A 24,165-nucleotide genomic window follows, 5' to 3' on the forward strand; every position below is an offset into this window, starting at 1 on the left:
AGGCTGAGAATCAAGAACATTCTAAGTAGATAGGTCATGCATAATCCTTTAAACCAAACAACTTTCGCCCAGTGAACTTTTGTATGGTCCTCTTGCAACACTGTAAAAAACACCTTACTTCCCAGGAAGCCAGTACGTTAAATCTTCTTTGTTACAAAGAGGGGAGATGACTAAGGAACAAGCCGCTTGTTGGTCATTTCTATTGATCTTCATCAACAATTTCACGTCAGTGCTATTATAATTGCTACCAAACATAAGCGAGGAGCGGCAAGGACAAACAAGTCATCAGCCAAACAAACATAAGCAATATTAAGTTTATCACATTTTGGGTGGTAATCAAAACCATCATGAAACAATATTCCTTTCCAAAATCATCCACCAAAGACCTACATAACTAAGACGAAAGATAAGATCAATAAGGCCACCATGTCTAAAACCTCTTTGACGAGGAAAGGGAAAAAAATTTAAAGAATCATTAAAACTGACTGAAAAATGAGCAGTGGTTACACGACTTTGCACCCACAAACAAGAAAGCAGGAAACCCCATCAATTCCATGTTAACATATAATCAAAGATAGATCTACAAGCTGCAACTGCATTCTTATTCTTGCTAATAACAATAGGTACCATCCAAGGGCTTGGCCCGCCCCGGGGGGGGCATGTGCCCTCTAGTGGCTAAAATATAATTCTAGTTTTAGGCATGGTATTTTCAAATAAATTTAGTTTTGCCTTATAAATTTGTAATTGAGCCCCTCTTGACTTTTAAGATATTGGATATTAGAATTTTTTTTAATTTTTGCCCCAGATAACTTGTAGACAGTCAATTTATAGACGTATCTATAATTGATTTGATAACAATTCTTAATTAAAAAAAACAAAAATGAAATATTATCCTTGTTCTGCCACTATAACACCTTTTTTGATCTTTTTATTAGCGCCTTAGAATATATTTTCTCTGTCCCATTTTGGGAATACCACATACTTTCAACAGTGCTTAGATTTTAAATGGTTGTGGGTTATGTTCTAAAAATGCCCTGTTTGAATTGACTATGGAGCCTGGCTTGTTGATCCATTCAAAGTAGGATAGACTGGTGACGGGATTATGGGCCCATTCCTATGAAATGCTTTCAAGCTCCTTTGGGGAAAGTGGGATCCTTTATGGTAGGAACACATTGACCGTTTCTACTGTAGGAGCACCATGTGGGCGAGACACGTGTGAGAGACGTTAAATACGGCCACCTGCGGAGAATAGTGGTAGTGGGAGTTGGATGCGCATGAATGAATGAATGGATATCCAAGGAAAGACAATCTCTCTCTTTGAGAGACTCTCTCTCTAACTTTAGAGTTCTCCCTCCTCGGTGTAGGAGAGTGTTTTTAAAGAAAAGTGACCCAACAGTTTCATCCAAAGTTTCAACCTTTCAAGCACAAACACGTATCCCAATCTAAACATTTCTTTGCCACCCAACTGGAAACATATGGATTTTCAGAAATCTTGAGCGTGGAAAAAGCCAAAAATGTAGGGTTAATTTTTTGGAGGAGTAAATACAGTGGACTAAACATGGCACATAAAAACAGTTTCGAGGAGCATTAAATTGGTCGGAAGCTGAATAGTTGTGTTTCAACTCTCTGTTGTTCTTCTGGGGAAAAAAAAAACTCTGTTTTTCCGCCATTTCTGTTTTGAAATCTTTTGATTTTTCAGTTGCAGTAGCTAAATATCTCAGTCTTTGTGGTCTTTTAGTCAAGATTTTTGGATAACATTGTTTGCTTTGTCTAGTGATTTCAACACAAGTCAGTCAGTTATACTACTAAAGCTCAGAAGTAGTGCTTGGTTTCCTCTGGAGTTCAAGCGACACAGAAATGGAAGACGCCCTAGCTAGAGCTTTCCAAAAATTTGAGCTGTTAGAAACAGAAATAGGAGGAGTAGATCTGAGTGGGAAAGATATAGAGGAAGGGGTTGTGGGGTGTAATGGCAGTTTAATAGGAAGGCCGGTGGGAGAAAAAATAGCAAATTTCACAAGGATAAAAAATTTCACAACCCACGCCTGGGGGTATCCCAAAAAGATGAAAGTTACCGAGCTAGGCCCCAACCTATTCCAGTTTCATCTGGAGGAAGAAGAGGAAAAGAAGAAGATCTTGTCAAGAGGGCCATGGATTATGGATAACCAGGTACTAATAGTTAAGGAATGGGTAGCAGGATGTGAAAGGAGCAACAACTTTTTCCAGCATGCTTACCTCTGGATTCAGCTATGGAACATGCCGGTCCATTGGATGAGCAAAGCGGTGGGTTTTAAAATAGGAAAGATTTTTAAGTCAGTTAGGGAGGTGATTATCCCAGCAAATGGTGGAAAAGAGGGCAGACACATGAAGATTTTGGCGGAGGTAGATGTCACTAGACCACTGTTTCGAGGGACAAAAGTTAACAGCAAAAAGCAAGCAGTGTGGGTAGAGTTCAGATATGAACGATGCCCGGATTTCTGCTATAGGTGTGGCATCATTGGACATAGTGATAGGACATGTAATGTGGGGGGAAGGGAAGGAATAGCAGAACGTGAGGAACAATATGGAGCATGGATGAGAGTTGGGAATATAATGGTGTCTCCTTTAAAGGGACGAGTGGAAGCATATAAGGCAACGGCAAGAAGGAAGGGGGAATATGGGAACACAAGCTGCCAAAAAACAACAGGAACAAAGGAGAAGGAAGTCATTGAAGCAATGGGTGGACAAAATCCTGGGGGTTTGGAGAGTAAAGAAAGGGAGGAAAAGGAACAAAGATTGAGAAGGCTGAATGAAGAAAGATGGGCTGAGATTTTGAAGGATCAGAGGTGTGTGGATAGGGAAATCAAAGAGGGGGGAACCATGGTTAGGATCTCACTTGGGGAGAAGGGAAAAAAGAAGCAAATGGAATGTGAGGATATTAACAGGGGGAACAAACTGCTCCAACTTTCAGTTAATGAGGAAATGGAGGTGGAGATCACGAAGGAGAAAAGTGGAGTAATGATGTTAGGAGTAGAAAAGAAAAACTGGTCAGACGTAAGGATAGAGGGAACATGGGAAGTAATTGAGGAGATGGACAACAAGAAGGATAAGAGAAGTACTTTCAAAAGAAGAGGGAGGCCGGCTAAGACTTCTCTCAAAACAAGTACAAATACTGAGGAATTGAGGGAACTGGGAGGAAAAAGAAAAGTAACAGGTCTGATCCAAGAGACGCAACCAATGGAAGAGGATGAGGTTAAGTTTCCACAAGTGAAAGTCAGGAAGTTAGAACTAATAAAGGAGAAAACAGCTGGGGAACCCCCTTATGCCTTCACAGTGTAAATGAAGGTTGTGGTGTGGAATTGTCGAGGTGCAGGAGGCCCCTTGACAATTCCCCAGTTGAAGGAAGTACTAAACTTGCACTCTCCTAAGATGGTTTTTTTATATGAAACAAAGCACCAGGGAAAGTTTATGAGAAAGGTGCAAAGGAGAATTGGTTTTGAGAATAGTCATCTTGTTGACTCGGATGGGAAAGCAGAGGGACTTGCGTTGTTCTGGAACAATGAGGTCGAGATTGACCAGATAAGAAACAAGGAGTGGTATATTAGTGCTAGAGTAGAGGACAAGGAAACAAATTGCCACTAGTGGTTTGTAGGTGTATATGCAAGCATTGACTGCACTATCAGGAAAGAGCAATGGAAAGTTTTAGAGGATAGGATGAAGGAATGGGGGGAGGCCTGGATAATAACAGGAGATTTTAATGACTTGAGATCGAATGAGGAGAAGTGGGGAGGAAGAGATAGAACTGCAGGTAGTTTTAGAGAGTTTAACAGGTTCATTACAGCTAATAATATGCTTGATTTAGGATATAATGGTGTGCCATGGACATGGAGCAATAGTTGGGAGGGGGATGGTGAGGTGAAAGAAAGGTTGAACAGGTGCTTATGTAGTACAGAATGGGTGCAACTTTATGAGAGGGTACGGTGCAACTATGTGGAAACAGAGGCATCAGATCACCTCATGCTTGTTGTGGACACAAATCCGGACCAAAAAAGGAAGAAAAGGAGATTTTATTTTGATCAAAGATGGGCCAAAAATCCAAAAACAACTGAAGTGATTCAAGGAGCATGGAGAAAAGATCACCTTGGATCCAGAATGTTCAAAGTGACCAGAAAAGTAAAGGATTGTCGCATTGCGCTTCTAGAATGGAGGAGAAAAGTGCAAGGAAACTCCAAAGTAAGAATCAAGGTGTTAAAGGAGAAATTGATTAAGGTGAGAGAAGGAAAAGATAGTGAAAAATGCGGACAAATTGCTGAGCTAAAATCCCAGTTGAGTAAAGCATACAAAGAGGAGGAGCTATTCTGAAGCTAAAAATCAAGGAGCAAATGGCTCAAAGAAGGAGATAGAAACACTTCTTTTTTCCACTCAATGGTAATGGCAAAGAGGAGGAGAAACAATATTAGTAAGTTGCAGAAAAGGGACGGGACATGGTGCAAGAATGAACAAGAGATAGAGAAGGAACTCAGTGAATATTACAATGATCTCTTCACTACCACAAGTCCAGAAAATTTTGAAGATATCCTTGCAGAGATACCAAGCACTATTTCTAGCCAAATGAATGAGCAGCTGATTAGGCCAGTGGAGGAAAATGAGATTAGGCAAGGTTTGTTCTCCATGCATCCAAACAAAGCACCAGGGACTGACGGTATGTCTCCTCTCTTTTTTCAACATTACTGGTATATTGTAAAGGAGGATTTAGTGGCAGCTATCAGTAGTTTTTTCCATACGGGGTGTATGCTCAAAGCTGTGAATGAAACCATTATCTCCTTAATTCCAAAAATTGAGGCTCCTTTTTCAGTTGTGAATTATAGACCAATCAATTTGTGCACTGTCATATATAAAATCATTTCCAAAATCATAGCAAATAGGCTAAAAAAGGTTTTGCATCACTGCATTAGTAATTCTCAGTCCGCTTTTATCCCAGGCAGGTAAATTCTTGATAATGTTGTTGTAGCTCATGAAATTCTCCATTTTTTGAAAAATAGAAGGAAGGGAAGGGTAGGATACATGGCTCTAAAACTTGACATGTCAAAAGCCTATGATAGAGTTGAATGGAAGTTTATAGGGAAACTTATGATGAAAATGGGTTTCTGTCCAACCTTTGTCCGATGGATTATGACTTGTTTGTCTACTGTATCTTACTCCTTCAATCTAAATGGCCAAAAAGTAGGTTATATTCAACCGAGTAGAGGGATTCGACAAGGTGACCCCTTATCACCGGATCTATTCATTATTTGTGCTCAAGGACTCTCTAGTCTAATTAACAAAGCAGTGGCAGTGAAGAAGCTCACAGGCATCAAAATATGCAAGGACAGCCCAACCATTTCTCACCTATTTTTTGCAGATGATTCTTTACTCTGCTGCCAAGCAAACAAGCAGGAGGCAGGGAAGATCAAAACCATTCTTGAACGGTATGGCAATGCATCGGGACAGGTGGTTAACTTTGACAAATCAGCTATTTTCTACAGCAAAAATACTCCTGCCCGAAGAAAGAAAGAGGTGCAAGCCAAACTGGAAAATATGAAAGAGGCACGGAATGGCACATATTTGGGGCTCCCGATGGCAATTGGAAGATCGAAGACACAGGTATTTAGTTTTATGATGAACAAAATCAGTAACAAGCTTCAAGGGGGAAAGGAAATACTCATCAAAACAGTCATTATGGCGATGCCAACATATGTGATGGCTTGTTTTAGAATCCCTCGAGGCTTATGTAGACAAATCATAGCTAAGATTGCAAGGTTCTGGTGGGGCAAAGGAGAACAAGAAACCTGTGTACATTGGGCAAGCTGGAAGAAGCTTTCGGAAGGGAAGGGAAGAGAGGGAATAGGCTTTAGAGATTTAGAAGATTTCAACACGGCCTTGCTTACAAAGCAAATTTGGAGATTCCTAACAGCTTCAAATTTGCTAGTAAGCAAGGTAATGAAGGCAAAATATATGAAAGACCCAAATTGGATGGAAAAGACTCCACCCAATTCAGCCTCCTGGTGTTGGAAGAGCTTACACAGTGCAAAATCACTTTTGTTAGCTGGCTTGTGGAAAAGAATAGGGGACGGCAGATCGGTGAGCATATGGAATGACAGATGGATAACTGGAGCTGAAAATGGCATGGTATCTGGCACAAGACCTGAGGGTTGCACGTTAGTGTGGGTAAACGAATTGCTAGTAGATGGAAAATGGAAATCTGACCAACTCCAGAAATGGTTCAGTAAAAAGGATGCTGAACTAATAAAAAATATCCCAACCAGCATTGGAAGAAGAAAAGATAAACTGGCCTGGGACTACTCAAAATCTGGACAATACACTGTAAAGACAGGCTATGCAGTAGCAAGACAGCTTGATACAAAACTCAGGGAACCGAGAGGACAAGATGCTGAAACAAGTTGGGAAATAAGAAAGCACAGTGTGTGGAAGAAACTTTGGCATATGAACGTGAAGGCAAAGCTCAAGCACTTTATATGGAAATGTTTATAGCAGTGCTTACCCGTCAATGAGATACTGTCAAAACGGCTAAGAAAGGGAGAAGGAAGATGTGGCTGCTGTGGAGAAGCTGAGGAAACAATGGAACATTTGTTCTTCGAATGTGAAAATGCAGCGCAGGTATGGAAAATGGCTCCAGTCAGATGGGAGGGGTTACAAGACAAGGAACATAATCTATGGCTGTGGTGGGAACAAGTGACTCAAGCATTAACAATGGAACAAGGACAGGACAGAGTCAACCTCACCATAAACATCTTGTGGCAAATCTGGAATCCAGAAATAAAAAAGTTTTTGAAGATGCAAATCAGAATCCTCTCAAAACTATACGGAAAGCACAAGCTGAGTGGCTAGAGTTTGAGCAAGAGAGGGAGACACAAAGGAAGTGGAATGTAAGACAGACAGTTTGCGAACCCAAGCAAAGAAGGGAGATGCCAAGGGAGGGAGTGATAAGGTTGTACACGGATGCGGCCATATCAACCAAAGGGATCAAGACCGGGCAAGGAATAATAGCAAGAAACTGGAAAGGAATACTACTGAAAGCTAAAGGTGTAGTCACACAGGGAAGAGGAATAGCAAGCAAAGAAGAAGCACTTGCCATACGGAACGCATTACTGATGGCTAAACAACAGGGATGGACACAAATTATAGTCCATTCAGATTGCAAATCAGTAGTTGAGCAAATTAACAGGAGCAGGGAGTATGATTTCACCATTGCAACAATTCTAGAAGATGTACAGGACCTTAGTACAGGTTTCGAGAGATGCTCTTTCGTTTTTATTCCTAGAACAGAAAATGAAATCAGCCATGTATTAGCACGTTTTGCAGTAAAGCTAGAACATGATATTGAATGGGAACATGATTTCCCAATATGGCTGGTTGATTTAGTCAAGAAGGACTGCAGGGTAGTACCCCTTTTTGTAAGTAATACTTGTAAAATCAAGTGTTTTAAGATCTATAAAATGTTACCGTTTGTTGGGAAAAAAAAAGAATGAATGAATGGATGGGTAGGAGGAAACGGCTTGGACCAAAGCATAAGAAGAATGCAAAGTTGAAAGTTGTGTGTAGATTGTAATGGGACAAATACGTGGAAATCTATTATACTAGAAATTTATTAGTCCGTGTTTTCTAAAAGATTTCTAATAATATGACATATATTCTTGAATTATTTGACTCCTTAATCAATTCAATTAATGTAATTTAATAGTTATTAGTTTGTTTAGTTCAAATGTTTAAATCACTATATTTTAGTTAGAAAAATATTTTGTTAAACTAACTTATCAAAAAGCCTCTCTAAGTAAATATTTTATTTTAACACTTCCTTTAGACATAAAATTCCTAGTTGAACTAACTTATCAATAACCTTTTTTAAGTAAAATTTACTATATTTACTACTTTTAACGTTTCCCTTAGATGCAAATGACAAATAGCACATATATATTTTAACATGTGTCATTTCTCAAGGATTTTGAATTATTTTAGTTTTTAATTAATTTCAATTAATGTCATCTAATGATTATAGTTTGTTTAATCTACATGTTTAAATCCTCATATTTTAGGTAGGAAATATTTTTGTTAAATTACATTATCAAAACACCTATCTTTATTTTAACATTTCTTTTAGGCAGAAAAGGTTTGGTTTAACTAACTTATCAATAATTCTCTTGAAGTTAAATTCTTTACTTTAATGTTTTCCTTAACTTCAGATGACAAATAGCATGTATTGTCATCTGTAAAATTTTTTTGTGTATACGATATTATAAATTTAAATGAATGGTTTGGCAAACTGATAAATATCAATGCATGAGTGTCGTAAAAATGTAAAAATGATACATTTTTCACTCAATCCTATTGTACAGATTGAGAATTTTACTTATTGTCTTTGTTTTATATATATGTAATAGGTGGAGGGTTTTTTTTATCAAAAACCTTCACAAATTTCCAAAATCCCAATCCCTTTTCCTAAAATTTTACATTTATTTTAATTCACACATATTGGCTCCACAATTTGGTACAATCAAACCATTTCAAATTCTTTTGTTTGTTATCAGTATGCAAATTAAATTTTCACGATTTTCAATTCCTCCCTATGTCTAGTTGATCCTTACTTACAGTTTCAAATTTATGTAAAACTTATCCAGATAACATTTGCAAAATTTTAGATTGATAATACAAAATTTAATTACAATTTCCAGGGTTGTATAATAATGAACTAATAACACAAATTATTTATAATTTTAGTACATACCTCTTTAGAGGCTCCCAACTCTCCATCATTTTTCCTTATATTTTTTAATTATTTTTAATTAAATAAATGACTTTCACTATTTGCATTACATACTTACCATGTATATGGTTATAAGTTAGTTACATTATTGAAATATTAACAACATTCAAAATACTACCACAATTTGAAATTACATAGTTATAGGCATTTATGAATGAGTATCATTTCTAAAAATATTGACTAAACTTAACATACTAACACAATACCACCCTTATAAATGATTATTGCTAATAAGGAAATAATATTTGAAATCCTTCAAATTGGTAATAACAAAATGAAAACAACTTATCAAATATAAAGGATAAAACATACTATCAAATTCAAAAAAGAACTAGCATTTACTTGAGTCATTCTTTTAGGTAATTCCAACATAAATATGTATTATTAACTTTGGTAATTCTAACTTGAATATGTAACTACTGTTTAGACATTAAATTAAAATGCCCAATTTATAAACATACAATATTTATATTGTCTAAAGTTAAAAAATCAAAAGAACAAATTTATGTATGAAAAGACAACACTTTAATTTTTTGTTAGGGCACTACCCAAAAACGTACTATTAATTTGGCAAGAACAAAATAAAAAATAACTTAGGAAATATAAAAAAAATAATATCAATTTCAAAAAAGAAATAAACAAATGACGATAGTTTTTACATTTCATGTTCTTTATTTGGGATAGTTAAGGGTGGGCAAAAATACTCGCTAATTTAAAAATTTGTCATATATGATTTGATTCTATCAAAAAATTAGGATATTCAATTCATATAATTTGATCGGATTAAAAGAGAATTGAGCACCAGTTTAGATATGGAGCGGGTTAGGGTCACATAATTAAAAACTAACAGATACCCGATGCGCTCGCATATATCTATTTTTTATTTTATAGATATACTATAAAATAATATTTTTAGAGCTAATTGAGTAATTTCATTCAACAAATTGCATTTCAAATATGAAAAACTATAGTTTGTTTATAAGTTTCATTTGTAGAGGTCATGATCTTATATTTTTTAGAAAAGAGTTTAATTAATATGAAATTTATATTTAAAAAAATATGGTACTTATTTCAAATTTTTATTGATTTTGAATTCCTTTAATTTTTTCCTTTTTTCTTGTATTCTCTTCACATATTTGTTTCTTGGTAGGAGATTTTTTTGAGAAAAAATCTTTATTAAATCTTATATGAATATGTAAAATAAACTATTAAATTATTATTAATTATTTTTTTAAAAATTAAATAATAAGCGGGGCAGAACGCGTACCCGTTAATCTGATCCTAACTAAGCGGGTTACCCACTGATATGCGGAGCATGTAAGGGTCAAAAAATAGTCAATCTACAAGGTGCTTGTCGGATCAGTCAAATGATGTACAAAGTGGGTATTCGATCCGTGCCCACACCTAGGAATAGTGTCTATCAATAATGCTAAAAAAAAGTTAATATAGACATTTAAAATCTTCCTTTGGATTTTGCTATGATCTGTTTTGAAAACAAGGACGTACTAGAATAAAGTAAAAAATACAACTACACAAGGCCCTGTTAGGATATATTTCAGGTGTCATATTTTTAGAAATGTATGATTAATAAGGAAAAGTAAATAAATACAAAGGATAACAGGTAAGATTAAATAAGGAAAGTATATAAACATAAGGGAAAGTAATAATTATTAATATGTGTGTGTGTGTGTATCGTAGATTAGGTGAATATTGGGTATATTAACGAGTGCCCAATGGACACCTATTAGAGAAACCCAATTTCTATTCTGTTCATGTACTATTTTAGATATTTCATAATTGAAATTCAATACTAATGATAAGGTTTTGTTTATAGTAATAATTCAAATCGGTATTAAGTAGCTACTTTCATTAGTATTTATATTTTTTTCCTTATTTTTCTCATTATTATTATATACAAGTACATAGTGCTGCTTTGTTTATTTTTGTTGACTTGAGTCTTTCTTAAGGTTCATTTGGGGTTACAGTGACTTGTCAAAAAGTACTTATACAGTGACATGTTTAAGTAAGTGATATTAATTTTGGGACAAATAAAAAAGAAAAGTAGGGGATCAACACTTATGTAATATATTGCTACAAGTAATAGGTCTAAAATATCCTTCATAGTTACAAGATTTAAGACCTTATTAATTGAAGTTAAAATGGTGCATCATGTTTATACTCAAAACATGCAGTGCATAGCCTACAAAACCTACAGGCTAACAAAATCCCAATTTTTGACAAAGAAGTTAGTAGAGAAATTCGGGCCAGGAGTAGTTCCAAATTTCATACTATTAAATAAGCACACATTTCCTCAAATGTCCTTTACAGAAACTGGGCATAAAATGATAAAATAGCATCTAGAAAAAATGTAAAGCTTCATCCTTAACTTCATCATAATCAGTCAACCTATCCTTTCCAAAATAGAGATGGAAAGAATACGATTCCTGTCTTGATGGATAAAAGCAGTATTCATGTCAATCATTGATCAACCATTTCAATGTTTGCGAGTTCTTGACTCTGAAGGGGGCCTGCTGCAAGCTCTGGACATAAGCTGCCCTCCAATTTTGACGACCTTTTACTTCATTGAATTTCTGTCGGCCAGATTGGCAGAAATTAGCTGCGGTTTTGTTTGGATAGTGTATTATTAGAAATATTATTTGGAATAATTACTGTAGCACTTTTTGTGATGTGATGTATATGAGATAAAAAGGTGATTAGAAATATAAAAAGGTTGGGAAATGTGTTTATGATGCAAGCGAAATATTATTTGGGATAAAAGCACTGTCCAAACAAACATTCTTATTAGAAAAACGAAAAATAGGACAACAATAATGCAAGCGAAATATTATTTGGATTGTGTTTTATTTGGAATATTTTTACTGTAGCACTTTTTGTGATGTGATGTGTGTGAGATAAAAAGGTAATTGGGAAGATAAAAAGGTGTATTGGAAATTGTAATGATGATGTAAGCAGATAAAATTGGAGAAATAAAACACAATCCAAACAAACCCGTCCACCAGAAAGTACTTTATAATTCTCAGTCATTTTGCTAATGTTAATTTTTCGATTGAAAAAAAAAATTTGTGCAGATAATTTTTCACATGTCTTTATTAATCTCCTATTTTCACGACGATACAATTTAGTCTCTTACGTTCAAAATAAACTTTCTTTTATCCCAAAATCTATCTCGCATCACTTTTCCCATCATGCGCCTGCGATGAAAAATTCAAGGGATAAAAAAGGCATCACATCTCAAAAATAAAATTCTAGTCAATAAAATATAATATAAGAATCCCTAATAGAAAAACTTTAATAAAGCAAAATCAGACACATTAGCTTGATAGATGAAAATAATGAATCAAATACCAGGAAGTAGCCAATTTCACTAGCCAAAACATCTGCTCAAGCTGTACACTCCACATTTTTCTACTGCTGCTTGACCACATTTTCTTCAATTGTACTGAAATTGGACCCATAATTCATTCAACCCACAAAATTTTCCAAAAGAAAATGAGCGTCTCCAATTCAAAAATAGAACCTTCTAATTTTACTCATTATAATTACAAATTTTGATTTTTTTTGTCAGTAAAAAAAATGAAGGAGGCAACTCAAAATATTAAACCACATATAATGACAACTTAATAAAAAATAAGATTTAAATTCTTTATCTCTCACTCTATCAAAATTGAAAGTCCTTGGTAGTGTGGTTTAAAAAATGGATTAATCTTTCCTACACCGACAGTGTATACACTATCAGTATTAGATAAATGATAACTATGCAAAATTTGAATTTAAAATTTAAATTCTGTATACATGTCATGAATCAAACGATGATAGTATATACATTGTCAATATATAAAAAATTACCCTTAAAAAATTTCCATGTTTGAAAGCAAAGTTTTAAATCAATGTGTACGCCACTAAAGTAAAAAGCCTATATGATGGAAACTGCACGGACAATTCCCATGCAGTGAAAAGCAAAAGAAGCGATGGAAACGAGTCTTTGGTAGTGTCGTTTACAAAATTTGATGTTTGAAAGCAAAGTTTTAAATCTTTGTTTGTTTGGACAAAGAGAATTTGGAAAAAAAAATTTTGCCTTACAAATCTCAATCACCTTTTTATCTTCCCAATCATCTTTTTATCTCACATACATCACATCACAAAAAGTGTTATAGTAAATATCTCAAATAAATCATCCAAATAAACTCTTATCCAAACAATCTCATGTGTACGGTAAAAAGCCTATATGATGGAAACTGCACGGACAAATTCCCATACACTGAAAAGCAAAAGAAGCGATGGAAATTGTGCCAACTTGCGGAAAGCAAAAGTGTCTTGTGTTGTGGGGTCCCTAGAAATGCAATACACGCCTGGTTGATAGGCCTCAAGAGTCAAGAGTCAAGGCCGATGGGGAAGTGGAGCCCAGGCAAAGTTGCCACCAGCAAATGCCGCCAACCGACTACCCCCTGAAAAGGTAACGTCCTTCTCGAAAAAAACCGCGGCCATCTAATCGAATAAAACCGTTATTTGAACGCAGTTATTGAACGAAACTCATGGTCTGCCTTCTTTTTTTCCTTTTTCTGTCATAAGGGAAATTTCATTTTCCCTTATGCTTCTCCAAATATATATAAGTGTGCAGTGTTTCCATTTGATCCAATGATGACTCAATTTTAATTGATTCCCATAGTCCAATTGGGCTATCTCTCCTTAAAATTGACTGGAGTAGAAGTCGGAGTAAAGTAAATATAGATGTTATTGATTGACCAAAAAAAAGGATAAAATATCAAAAAACTCAATATAGTTTGTTAAATGTTCAATTTAACTCCTTCTTATTTAAAATCTGCATTATAAGTCCCTATAGTTTCAATTAAATTAAAAATTTGACGGAAAGCATTCAATATAATGGTTATACGTGAAATGTCAATATTGTCTCTATATAAATGAACTCCCTATGGTTTGTTGAACGTTCAATTTAACTCTCTCTGGTTTAAAAAATTACACTATGACTCCCTACGGTTTCGACTAAATTGAGAATTAAATGGAAAGCATCTCACGTATAGTAGGGGCAATAGTGACATTTCACACACAACCATTAGATTTGATGCTTTCTGTCCAATTTTCAATTTAGTCAAAACTATAGGGAGCTATAGTGTAGGTTTCCAAACCAGAGGGAGTTAAATTGAATATTTATCAGATCATAGAGAGTTTTTGGGTATTTTACCCAGAAAAAAAGATATAAGAGAAATTTCATTTTCATGATTATCGGAATTTAATTCATGTAATGCACAAATAATCTCAACAGGAAGTATCAATTTATTTCTCAAAACATAAAGCCTACTTCACATGTCTCAGGAGATTGCAAAAAAAAAAAAAAAAAAAGCAGTAAACTTAAATTAGATAAGAAACAAAAAAAGATGATTAGTATCCCTACTTTACTCTGCAGTTTATAACGTTCGATGAGTTCATTTGAGCTCAACTAACTATATTTGGTCGAGTTTGAGTAAACTAACATAACCATATATATATATAGGAAAATGGTGGGGTTTAAGAAGCGGAGAGGGGACAAGGAAATTTATAGAAATAATTTAAGAACTTAAGAAGAACTAAAAGGAGTGTTTTTAGTAATAAGTAAAAAGAAATTTTTTGCTTCACTTTTAGAAAATAATTAAACAAGATTAGGAAATAAGGGGGAGGGTTGGCTGGTAAGACAAATGGATTGTAAATAGGAGGTTCTGAATTCAAACTTTTGCACTTCCAAAAGAAAAAAAAAAGATTTGGAAATGAAATTCTCAATTGAAGGGTGAAAGGTAATTTTTTTGGAAAACTAAATAAATAATGCTTTGTTAACAATGCCTAACGAATCTTGATTCTATACCATTATGAATTGATTTTGAGTATTTCGTATTTGAGATTAGACAAATCAATCATTCTATTTTTTTTTGCTTGTGCATATTCCTAAAACTAAAGTCGAAAGCCCTAAATCGGTGGCAAACTTTCACTTAATCTATTGGGGTGTTTGTAGCTTCTTAATTAGGACGTTCGATTCCATGTTTGTTTTTTTTCCCCTAATGATCAATTCTCAAAATATTAGGAACGCATTCAACAATAGAACTTTTCGTTATATAAAAACGTAAATTAATTTACATTTGTGTCAGAAATTATAGTTGTTTAGAAATTTTCGCGTTATGTGTTCTTACCTCTCTAACTTTTGGATTTTATTTGTGTTCTTCTATTTGTTGTATTTAATTATTGTTCACTTTGTGCTTTGTTTTTTCAAGCAGGAGAGGGGCAGGACTTAAAAAAGCAAGAGGAAAAAAGAGAGAATGGAATCCCTTCCAAAATCTTTAAATCTTGAAATCTCAACCTTAACTATTAGATCAAAGTCTATAACTCATTTTGCGCAGTCATAAATCACATAATTAATTTTAGAGTAAAATGCGCTAGAAGTCATCAAATTATTATAAAATTTCACTTAGCCTATTGAACTATTTTTGTTCTCATTAGCCCACTAGACTCTTTATGATTAATTATGAGGCTCACTCCGTCAACTTCAACTGTTAACATTATGACATAAATATGTTCACTTACCTTGATCAGTTAAGGTATATATCACTTGAATAGAGTGGTGAAAGTTTAATATACAAAGTTGTTGAACTTAATTTTTGAGTTAGTTATTGAACTTAATATATTATTGCTTACTGGAGAGTGATTTTACAGGTTGGAACAACTTGGTACAATAATTTAGTGGCTGATTTTGCAGCTTCCAGCTCCACAAGAGGATGTGTGGCAGTGCCCATATCGATTACAGGCTTAGGTTTCTCTTACCTGTCGAATTTTTGCTGCCATCCCTTAACTTCAACAGGTTATGAACATCTGAGTGCTCAAATGTTCAAGCTCTATTAGTGGACATCTGAATATGTGACACGGGCTGTGTGGTTGTAATTTTATATGTTGGGTATGGTTATTGTTCTTATTACATTATTTGATATATAATAACATTACATTGTTATATTCTTGAAAAACTTAATATAAATGGTTAAATACTTTTTTTAGTTTTTTAAGGAAAAAATATTCAACAACAAGTACAAATGATGCATATATTTCATAAAAAAATCAAAAGACAAACTCAAAATTATTAATGTAATAATAATTTTATTTCAAAAGCAAACTAAACCATTTATAATTGCTCATAGCGAATTTTCATATTTTAATAACGGTTTACAACATTTTTATTTTGAACTTCACGAAGTATATTTTTCTCAATATAAGTAACTAATAGATACACAAAACTCCAGGGGGCACACTTGAAATTACATCAAATTTTTATAAGTATTATAGAAATTTAAGAGGGGCAGTGGGAGCCTATAAATCAATAGATACATAAAACTCTAAGAGACACGGTTGAAATTACACCAAATTATTATAAGTATCATAGAAATTTAAGGGACGAGTGGGACCCGTGCCCCCAGTGTCCCAGTGTGAATCCGCCACTGTTTTACACCTGAGTTGACTTGTCTCCGGTCTCCGGACCTGCGTTCCAGTACATTGATAAGCGATTATAAATTATCCTGCCTTCCATTTTCATTACAACACTTTCCTTCACTAATTATCCATTCTGATTGCCTCATGGGCTCTCGTTGTATCAATAATACTCAATGGAGGACCACTTTGCTCAGGTTGCTTTTTAGAAGAAAAGCATGCTCTCTTGGACTTCAAAGCTTCCTTAAATGTGACTACAAATGCTCATCTTATCCTTTCTTCGTGGACTGGAAAAGAAGGTGATGGAGCAAATGCTGATTGCTGCACCTGGGAACGGGTCAGGTGTAGTAATATTACTGGGAGAATTGTTGAACTCCACCTTAGTAATTTGCCAGGGAGTATGGATGAGGATTGGTATGTAAATATCAGCACTTTCATACCTCTGACGGACCTGCGAGCTCTAGACTTGAGTAATAATAACTTCAATAGTGACGTGACAGGTAACTACGCTACCATCTTTTTTTCAATCATTTGTTTTCTTTGGTATATTTTGAAGTTTCTTGTTCTTGGTATCTACTATATTGATATTCTCACCATCTCATGAAAGAGTTATCGCACAATATTTAAGAAGATTTTTTTGAAGGTTAACATATTTAAACTTGACGTGGTACAAATGTTAGATATAGTAATGTAGTTAGTGATGTATTGCTTGAGAATCCCATATTGATTGCAAAGCTACAAGAAAATGAATCCAATCCAATTGGAGGGATCTTTATGCTCCTAATGATTAGATTGACTTTTTAATCTTGGAGGAAAGTGCTATTTATTTTACCCGACAGCAAACTTTTTACATTATGTTGTTATATAAATTTTTCCAACAACACAAGTTGAGTTTTGAGATGTTAGTATGAACAATGAATGGTTTGGCTGGACCAATTTTGATTAAAGGGTTCAGTTCTTTGTATTAGTCAAAGTTGGTCAACCCTAGACTTCCAAGAAAGCCTCCGTCATCTTAAACTTCTTTCGTTGTTAATTCATTCTTTGAATCAGCTCTCAACCAATCATCCCATTCTTCATCACCGCAAGAAAATCCTTTAATTTTCCCCAGCAATAATTGAATCTTGGCCTAAACCACACACACCATGTTGAATCTTTTCCTTCTTTGTACTTTGCAATTTACTAATTTTCCAGAGTAAAATATAAAATTTAATCTTGTATATGTTTTGATTTTGCTAAGATATTGCATTACAAAGTATACTTTTTATTTTTTGAATTTGAATTACTCTCGCTTCTTACCATCATTTTCTTTTAGTCAATTAGCAACTAAGTGTTACTTCCACGCTTTTTGATAGTGTGTCTTATTTATTTACAAATTAGTTTGTGTGATGTACATCAAGTAAATTGATGTCTCTAAGAAAAAAACAGGCAATTTATGGGGAAAAAAGTGAATGGATCAAGAGAAGAGACTAAGATATTGCATTACAAAGTACACTTTTTATTTTTTGAATTTGAATTACTCTCGCTTCTTACCATCATTTTCTTTTAGTCAATTAGCAACCAAGTTTTACTTCCACGTTTTTTGATAGTGTGTCTTATTTATTTATCAAATAGTTTTCAATTCAATGGGTGACCGGTTACAAATTAGTTTGTGTAATGTACAACAATTTTACCACTTACATCAAGTTTTATGCATAGTAGTTAACTTTGAAGACAAAAACGAACAGCAAACATTTATATCTTTGCCGACGTGGAAAGTATAAATGTGTGAAAAATTTTAAATCTTACATCATTTTATTTAGAGTCAAATATCGAAAACCTCTTTTGGTAGAAGGAATAGATCAGCTCCCTTTGGATGATGCTGCCGGCGAGAAGAAGCTCTAATGGTGGACCGCTGCAAAGCTCTAATGGTGGACCGGGAAGAAGAAGCTTTGTTATGAAATTTAATTTTTGCGATGATGTCATTTTGGAATTTATTTTGAAACCAAAGGTCAATTTGATTATTTCATCATTGTTTTTTTATTAAAAAACTTTAATTATGCTCGATTATTAAATTTAATAAAAAAAGGCTAACAGTTTCACTTTAATCCAAAACCATGTAGGTTAAATTGTGCCTTCTCAAATTACAAGGAGGAAATGTGTGTATTGGATTAGCCAAAGGGGTTTCTTTGGTATTTAGTCCGTTTATTAGAATCTGACTCGTGCTTTGCAGGCTGCAGGAATTGGGCTAAGTTGCAAAATCTCAAGTCCTCATACCTTGATGACAACAGATTCAACAACAGTATAATTCCATGTATAACTGCAATTACTGAACTTAAAAGGCTGTCTCTCCGTTTTTTGGGTTTAGAGGTATCGTTTCCTATAGAAGGTATATTCACTTGCTATCTATAATTCTTATATGAGACTTTCTTTAACCTTTTTACACAATTTTCTTTGACTTTGCGTCTGTTCTATTTTTTGCTTTTCTACTTCATTTGTTTTGGGTCCTGTTCAGCCCATAGAAATTAATGAATATCTAAACTTATAATGATTCAGCATTATTTATTTGTAATCTATTTCAATTAATAGCTCTTAAATGTGAACTTTATTGATGTGGAGCAAATCACCTTCGCGAGCTTAATTCACATATCCAAAGTTTGTTTACATTTTAATAATTTCCTATGGACTTAAGAAAAGAAAAAAAAAGGCAAATTATATTTGTAGAATTGTAGAAAAGATAAAATTGTAGAATCCATTAGCATGAGAGTTGTTGGACCGCAATCTGCCCATTCAAGGAGTTCTAATTGGATCATCTTCTTGCTGCAGATTTCAAGCGTCTGGAAAAATTGGAGTTTCTTGACTTGAGCCATAATCAATTTTCTGGTTCCTTGTCCTTTAAAGGTACGCATATCCAATTTGAGATAAAGGTGTATATAGTTGAACTGGGATACGCTATTCTTTTTTACAAAAAAAAAATTACATGATTTGGAGTATAACCATTATTTTCTCTTTCTATTTCAAGATTATAAGGATAGGACAGAACTATCTGTGTACTTTTCCTTATTTCTATAATTTGATGTATATTATGTCCAAATTCCATTATTTGCCTCTTATTTCTAGATTAGCTGAACATTAGAATTATCCATTCGTTTTAGGTGGTTTAATTAACTTTCAATTGCAAAATGGAACATGAATAAGATGTGGGAGTTCTATTTGTGACTCTAGAAGGATCAGTAATTTTGATATATCCAAAACTATAATACTAACATAAAGTTTTGAACTGCAGAATTGAAGCTGGAGAACTTGAAGGTACTCAATCTTGGAGATACAAATTTTAACAAACTCTCAGACGACATTGAGGCTTTAACTTCTCTCAAAGCCTTATCTTTGAACGGTATTGGTATTAATGATTCCTCCGTCCTTCAAGGTAATAAGATAGGCTGTGAAAGGGTCTGTTGCTTGCATGAAGTTGCTATTTACTTTTCAAATGTTGAGCTAGAACGGATGAAATTTGGAAACCAACATTTCAATTTTTTTGCGTCTAACATATGATTTCATGGTTTCTGAATTGGCTATATATTGACAATTCATGCCTAGCATCAACTATTACTGTATGAAAAGCTTACAATGAACTTGTTTTTTGGACAGGAATTTGCAGTTTGAAGAATCTCGATGAACTTCACCTGAGTGACAATAATTTTTACGGGCCTGTTCCTATGTGCTTCAGAAACTTGACGTCTCTTCGAGTTCTTGATCTCTCCAACAATATTCTCAGCGGAAACATCCCTGCTGCTCTCATTACTCCTCTCGTACACCTTGAGTATCTATCTCTCTCTGGCAACCTTTTTGGAGGTTCTTTTTCTTTCAATTCTTTGGCCAACCATTCGAAGCTTCAGGTGTTCGAACTTGTACCTCAAAGCAATGATTTACATGTCGACACTGAGGATCTTGCTCTCCCCCCACCATTTCAGCTAAAGGTTCTCTATTTATCTGGCTGCAACTTGAATAATCAGACTCGAAGAATCCCAAGTTTCCTGCTCTATCAGAAAGAAATGCAAATTCTTGATCTTTCTTCCAATAAGTTAGTCGGCCAGATTCCTACTTGGCTTCTGCAAAATAATACAAACTTTGAAGTTCTTGTTCTAAACGATAACTCTTTTACGGGTCCGTTTCTTGTGGATGATTCTCTGAGAATAAATCTACTCCGATTAGACATCTCAGACAATGACGTCAGTGGTAAGGTTCCTCAAAATATCGGTTTATCTTATCCATTTCTGCAGTCGTTGAATTTGTCAGGAAATTCATTTGAAGCCAATATTCCCCACTCATTGGGAAACTTGACAATGGCAATATCAATTGATTTGTCCCATAACAAGTTTTCAGGGGAGGTGCCAGGTCAAATTGGAACTGGATGTTTACGTCTTAGAATATTGGTATTGTCTTATAATAATTTGCATGGCAATTTTCCTTCTGGGTCCACGAACTTAACAAGCCTACAATTCCTTCACTTGGATAATAACCATTTTAATGGGAGCATTTCACATGGATTATCTCGTTCTCCAAGTTTAACTTGGCTGGATATTTCAAACAATTCTTTTCAAGGCAAAATTCCCAGTTGGATTGGAAATTTTTCATATTTGAAGGCTCTTGACATGTCAGCCAACTTGCTAGAAGGTAGCATACCAGATGCTATATGCAAACTTTCAGTTCTTGAATTTTTAGACCTCTCCAAAAATCAGTTGATCGGACCTTTACCAGCCTGCTCCGAGCTTACGTCATTGAAGTTCCTCCACCTGCATCACAACATGATCTCAGGGCCCATCTCAAACATGCTGTCTGGGAGCTTCAATTTGACGGTATACCACGCTATATTGGTAAACTTAAAGAGCTCAGGGTTCTTCTATTGGGGGGAAATGGATTGCATGGTGATATTCCTTTGCACTTATGTCAGCTGCAGAATGTGACAATTATGGATCTTTCTCAGAATAAGTTTTCTGGGCCACTGCCTACATGCTTCAACAACATTTCTTTTGGCAGAGGGCAGTTCTCCACAGATGCATTTTTTGCCTATGGCCGGTATTCTGTTATTGATCCCTCCTCCATAAACCTTCCTTTTTTGGCCATGGAGATAATCTCGAGTGAGTATTATATAACTACTTTTTCCGAGCAAGAAAAAGTGATATTCACAACAAAAAGTAGAAGCGAACACTATGCAGGGAATATATTGAATTTCATGTCTGGCCTTGATCTGTCATGTAACCAATTGATTGGAGCGATTCCTCCTGAATTTGGTGATCTCAGACATATCCGGGCATTAAATTTATCCCACAACTACTTGCAAGGATCTATTCCCTCAAGACTTTCAATGTTGAACCAAATAGAGAGCTTGGATCTTTCTTACAACGATTTGAGTGGTGAAATACCTTCAGAGCTGGCATCATTGAACTTCTTGTCCATCTTCAATGTGTCATTCAATAACTTGTCTGGCAGGGTACCTGATACAGGGGAGTTTGCAACCTTTGACGACAGCAATTATAGAGGAAATCCAGGTCTCTGTGGTCCATTGCTCAAGAGAAGTTGTAACCCCTTTGCTCCACACCCTGAAAATGTTGGTGATCAAGACATAGAAGTTGATGGTGCAATTGATGTGGCAGCATTCGCTTGGAGCTTTTTTGCTTCATATATGGTGATCGTGATTTCATTAGTGGTAAGCATGGTTTTTTTATATTGATTATTGGATCCTATCGAGATTCTACGAGTATTGCAGGTCTCGTTCCTCTGAAAAAAAGCAAACATGGAAAGTGTTCAATTGGAACATGAGAAGGAGGTGAATTGGTCCTAGTTACTCAATTGGGATTCTTGAATTTGGAAAAAGGTCCAATGTATTTGCAAGTATTGAAAGAGGAACTATATGAGGTGAAATTCTGATGTCCAATATATTTTGCACTAGAGTTTTTTTTCCTCATATTTGCGGTTTAATTTTCTTTATTTGTACAATTACTATTTCTTTTCTGAATTGCCATAATTTTTTTGCCTAATTAATGCATGAAGATGAAGATTAGAGCGGCTTTGGATAATTTTTAATTGGTCAAAAGCAAATGAATGATCAAGTTGCGATTTTGCAATACAAATAGCCAAATTGTACAGTCGCTCAACTTTTTGTTTTCCTTTTTCTAGCAGCGTAGGGAGAGGAGAGGGGGATTAAAACTCAAAACCTTTAGATTTTAGTCACTAGATGATTAATAAAAATATGGCACAGCAAGGAAATAATTTTTTATTTCTTGATTTATTAGTTTAATTAACTTGTAAAATTTGGAAATATTTCACTAATTATTTTTTTTACAAAAAAAAAAAATCGTATCAATATGAAAATTAGAGCAGTTCAAACTATTTCTAACTTGATAAATTGGGTTAACTCAAATCGAATCTGCGTCCACCCCTAGTTCTTACTATGTAGTGGATGAGCGTGGATGAGCACAAAATTCTGATATTGAAATGAGAAATAAAATATCCTTCAGTCATTGGTGGTTGGAACCAAGTCAACGTCCCAACCAGACCCCAGCCAACGTTCAATCACTTTGATTGATTTTGCATATATATATATATATATATATATATATATATATATATATATATGTGTACTTTAATATGGATTAACTTTTTATATACAGACAGTGTAGTGATTTTTTTACATTAGCAATTTTGGATGAATATCACATGTGTATGATTTGAATTTTGAATTTAAATTCATGTTATGTGACATGATCTAAATTTATTAGTATAAAAAAATATTATACATAGACAATGCATAGAAAAATTATCCCCTGTAATATAGTGGGTTGACATCACAAGCGTTGGTGCAATTATGGGCAATTGCGAGAGAGATTAGTTAGTCAAGTAAGACTTATTTAACCATTAAACTTTACTATAATTCTATACACTTGGGGGTGCCCACGCATCGTGCGGGTGTTTAATGCCTGTAGCTAGAGAGGATTTTCATTAGACAAATAATAGTACATTCTCGAAAGAAATAGTCATCAAATATGATAAATCTAATAATAGTATATTCTAATTGCAGCACACACTTGTACACTTTATTTTATTAATACTTTTACAATTTTACCATTTTCAAAAGACCCCTACAAATGTCAGTTAAAAATCGCCCAAGAGCAAATATAAGTTGTTTCAGACAAAGGAATATCCTTCAATGGTTAGTTATAGCAACGTGTTAATCGCATAACATGTTAATATGTCGTTATGTTAATTACACAATAAAAACCACAGTTCAATTAAATATATCTAAAACACCATTTCAGTAATTATACCAACACATAAGCTTATATGAGTTGTACTCCATGCAAAAATGGTTGCAAAATAATTTCATATTTTAGAAATATCCAAATGTCTCCATAAATCAAAGTTTTAAATGTACCAAAGTGAGGGCATTTTGGTAAATATACCTAAACACATGCTGCCCTCAGTTGTACCAAAAGTTTGAAAAAAAAAACTTTACAACATTCCACATTTTCAAAGAGCCCCTTTCATCATAACTCATTCTTATATAGTATAAGAATATAAGTCCATGACTATGACTACTATAAAAACACATGATTATGAGTTTTATCATAAGTGATGGGCTATTCTCTGTCGGCCGTATCTCTTCTAAGTCTGGTAGTCCATGAGAAAGAAATGGATATTTAAAAATCACCGCACCATTTTACTTCTATTAATTTTTCAAATGAAGAAAATTGTTAAAGTGGTTTCTCACATCTCATCCTTTTTCAATCTCACACCTTGAAAAGGATACAATTTATACCCTCATATTCTTTTAAGTCCCAAAACCCATCTCAGGTCGTGTTTTGGTTTTGTGTACCCAGGCTAATTTAGGGGCTCAAAATGACATCACAACTCAG

The 24,165-nt window shown here is 34.4% G+C and overlaps 2 protein-coding genes across 2 annotated transcripts; both read left to right on the forward strand.

Moving 5' to 3' along the window:
• Positions 1 to 6,689: 6,689 nt before the first annotated feature.
• LOC113718421 (uncharacterized) lies at positions 6,690 to 22,213 on the forward strand. The gene is made up of 7 exons (XM_072072113.1): positions 6,690 to 7,415; positions 15,515 to 15,611; positions 16,474 to 16,776; positions 18,486 to 18,641; positions 19,079 to 19,153; positions 19,539 to 19,679; positions 19,901 to 22,213. Exons 1-7 carry the CDS (start codon positions 6,690 to 6,692, stop codon positions 21,214 to 21,216), a joined length of 2,814 nt encoding a protein of 937 aa, XP_071928214.1. The 3' UTR covers positions 21,217 to 22,213.
• On the forward strand, positions 21,222 to 21,983 carry LOC140021356 (receptor-like protein 56). The gene has a single exon (XM_072072114.1). The coding sequence runs from the start codon at positions 21,222 to 21,224 to the stop codon at positions 21,981 to 21,983; it is 762 nt and encodes a 253-aa protein (XP_071928215.1).
• Positions 22,214 to 24,165: the final 1,952 nt, after the last annotated feature.

Source organism: Coffea arabica, chromosome 11e, assembly GCF_036785885.1.
Source record: "Coffea arabica cultivar ET-39 chromosome 11e, Coffea Arabica ET-39 HiFi, whole genome shotgun sequence".
NCBI classification, from domain to species: domain Eukaryota; kingdom Viridiplantae; phylum Streptophyta; class Magnoliopsida; order Gentianales; family Rubiaceae; genus Coffea; species Coffea arabica.

Excerpts from the sequence above, each read along its gene's own strand:
- LOC113718421 (XM_072072113.1), top strand. The coding sequence starts at position 6,690 with ATGGCTGTGGTGGGAACAAGTGACTCAAGCATTAACAATGGAACAAGG. Across the intron at positions 16,777-18,485 it reads CTTCAATAGTGACGTGACAG|GCTGCAGGAATTGGGCTAAG; the intron begins GTAACTACGCTA and ends CGTGCTTTGCAG. Across the intron at positions 19,680-19,900 it reads TGATTCCTCCGTCCTTCAAG|GAATTTGCAGTTTGAAGAAT; the intron begins GTAATAAGATAG and ends TTTTTTGGACAG.
- LOC140021356 (XM_072072114.1), top strand. The coding sequence starts at position 21,222 with ATGGATCTTTCTCAGAATAAGTTTTCTGGGCCACTGCCTACATGCTTC.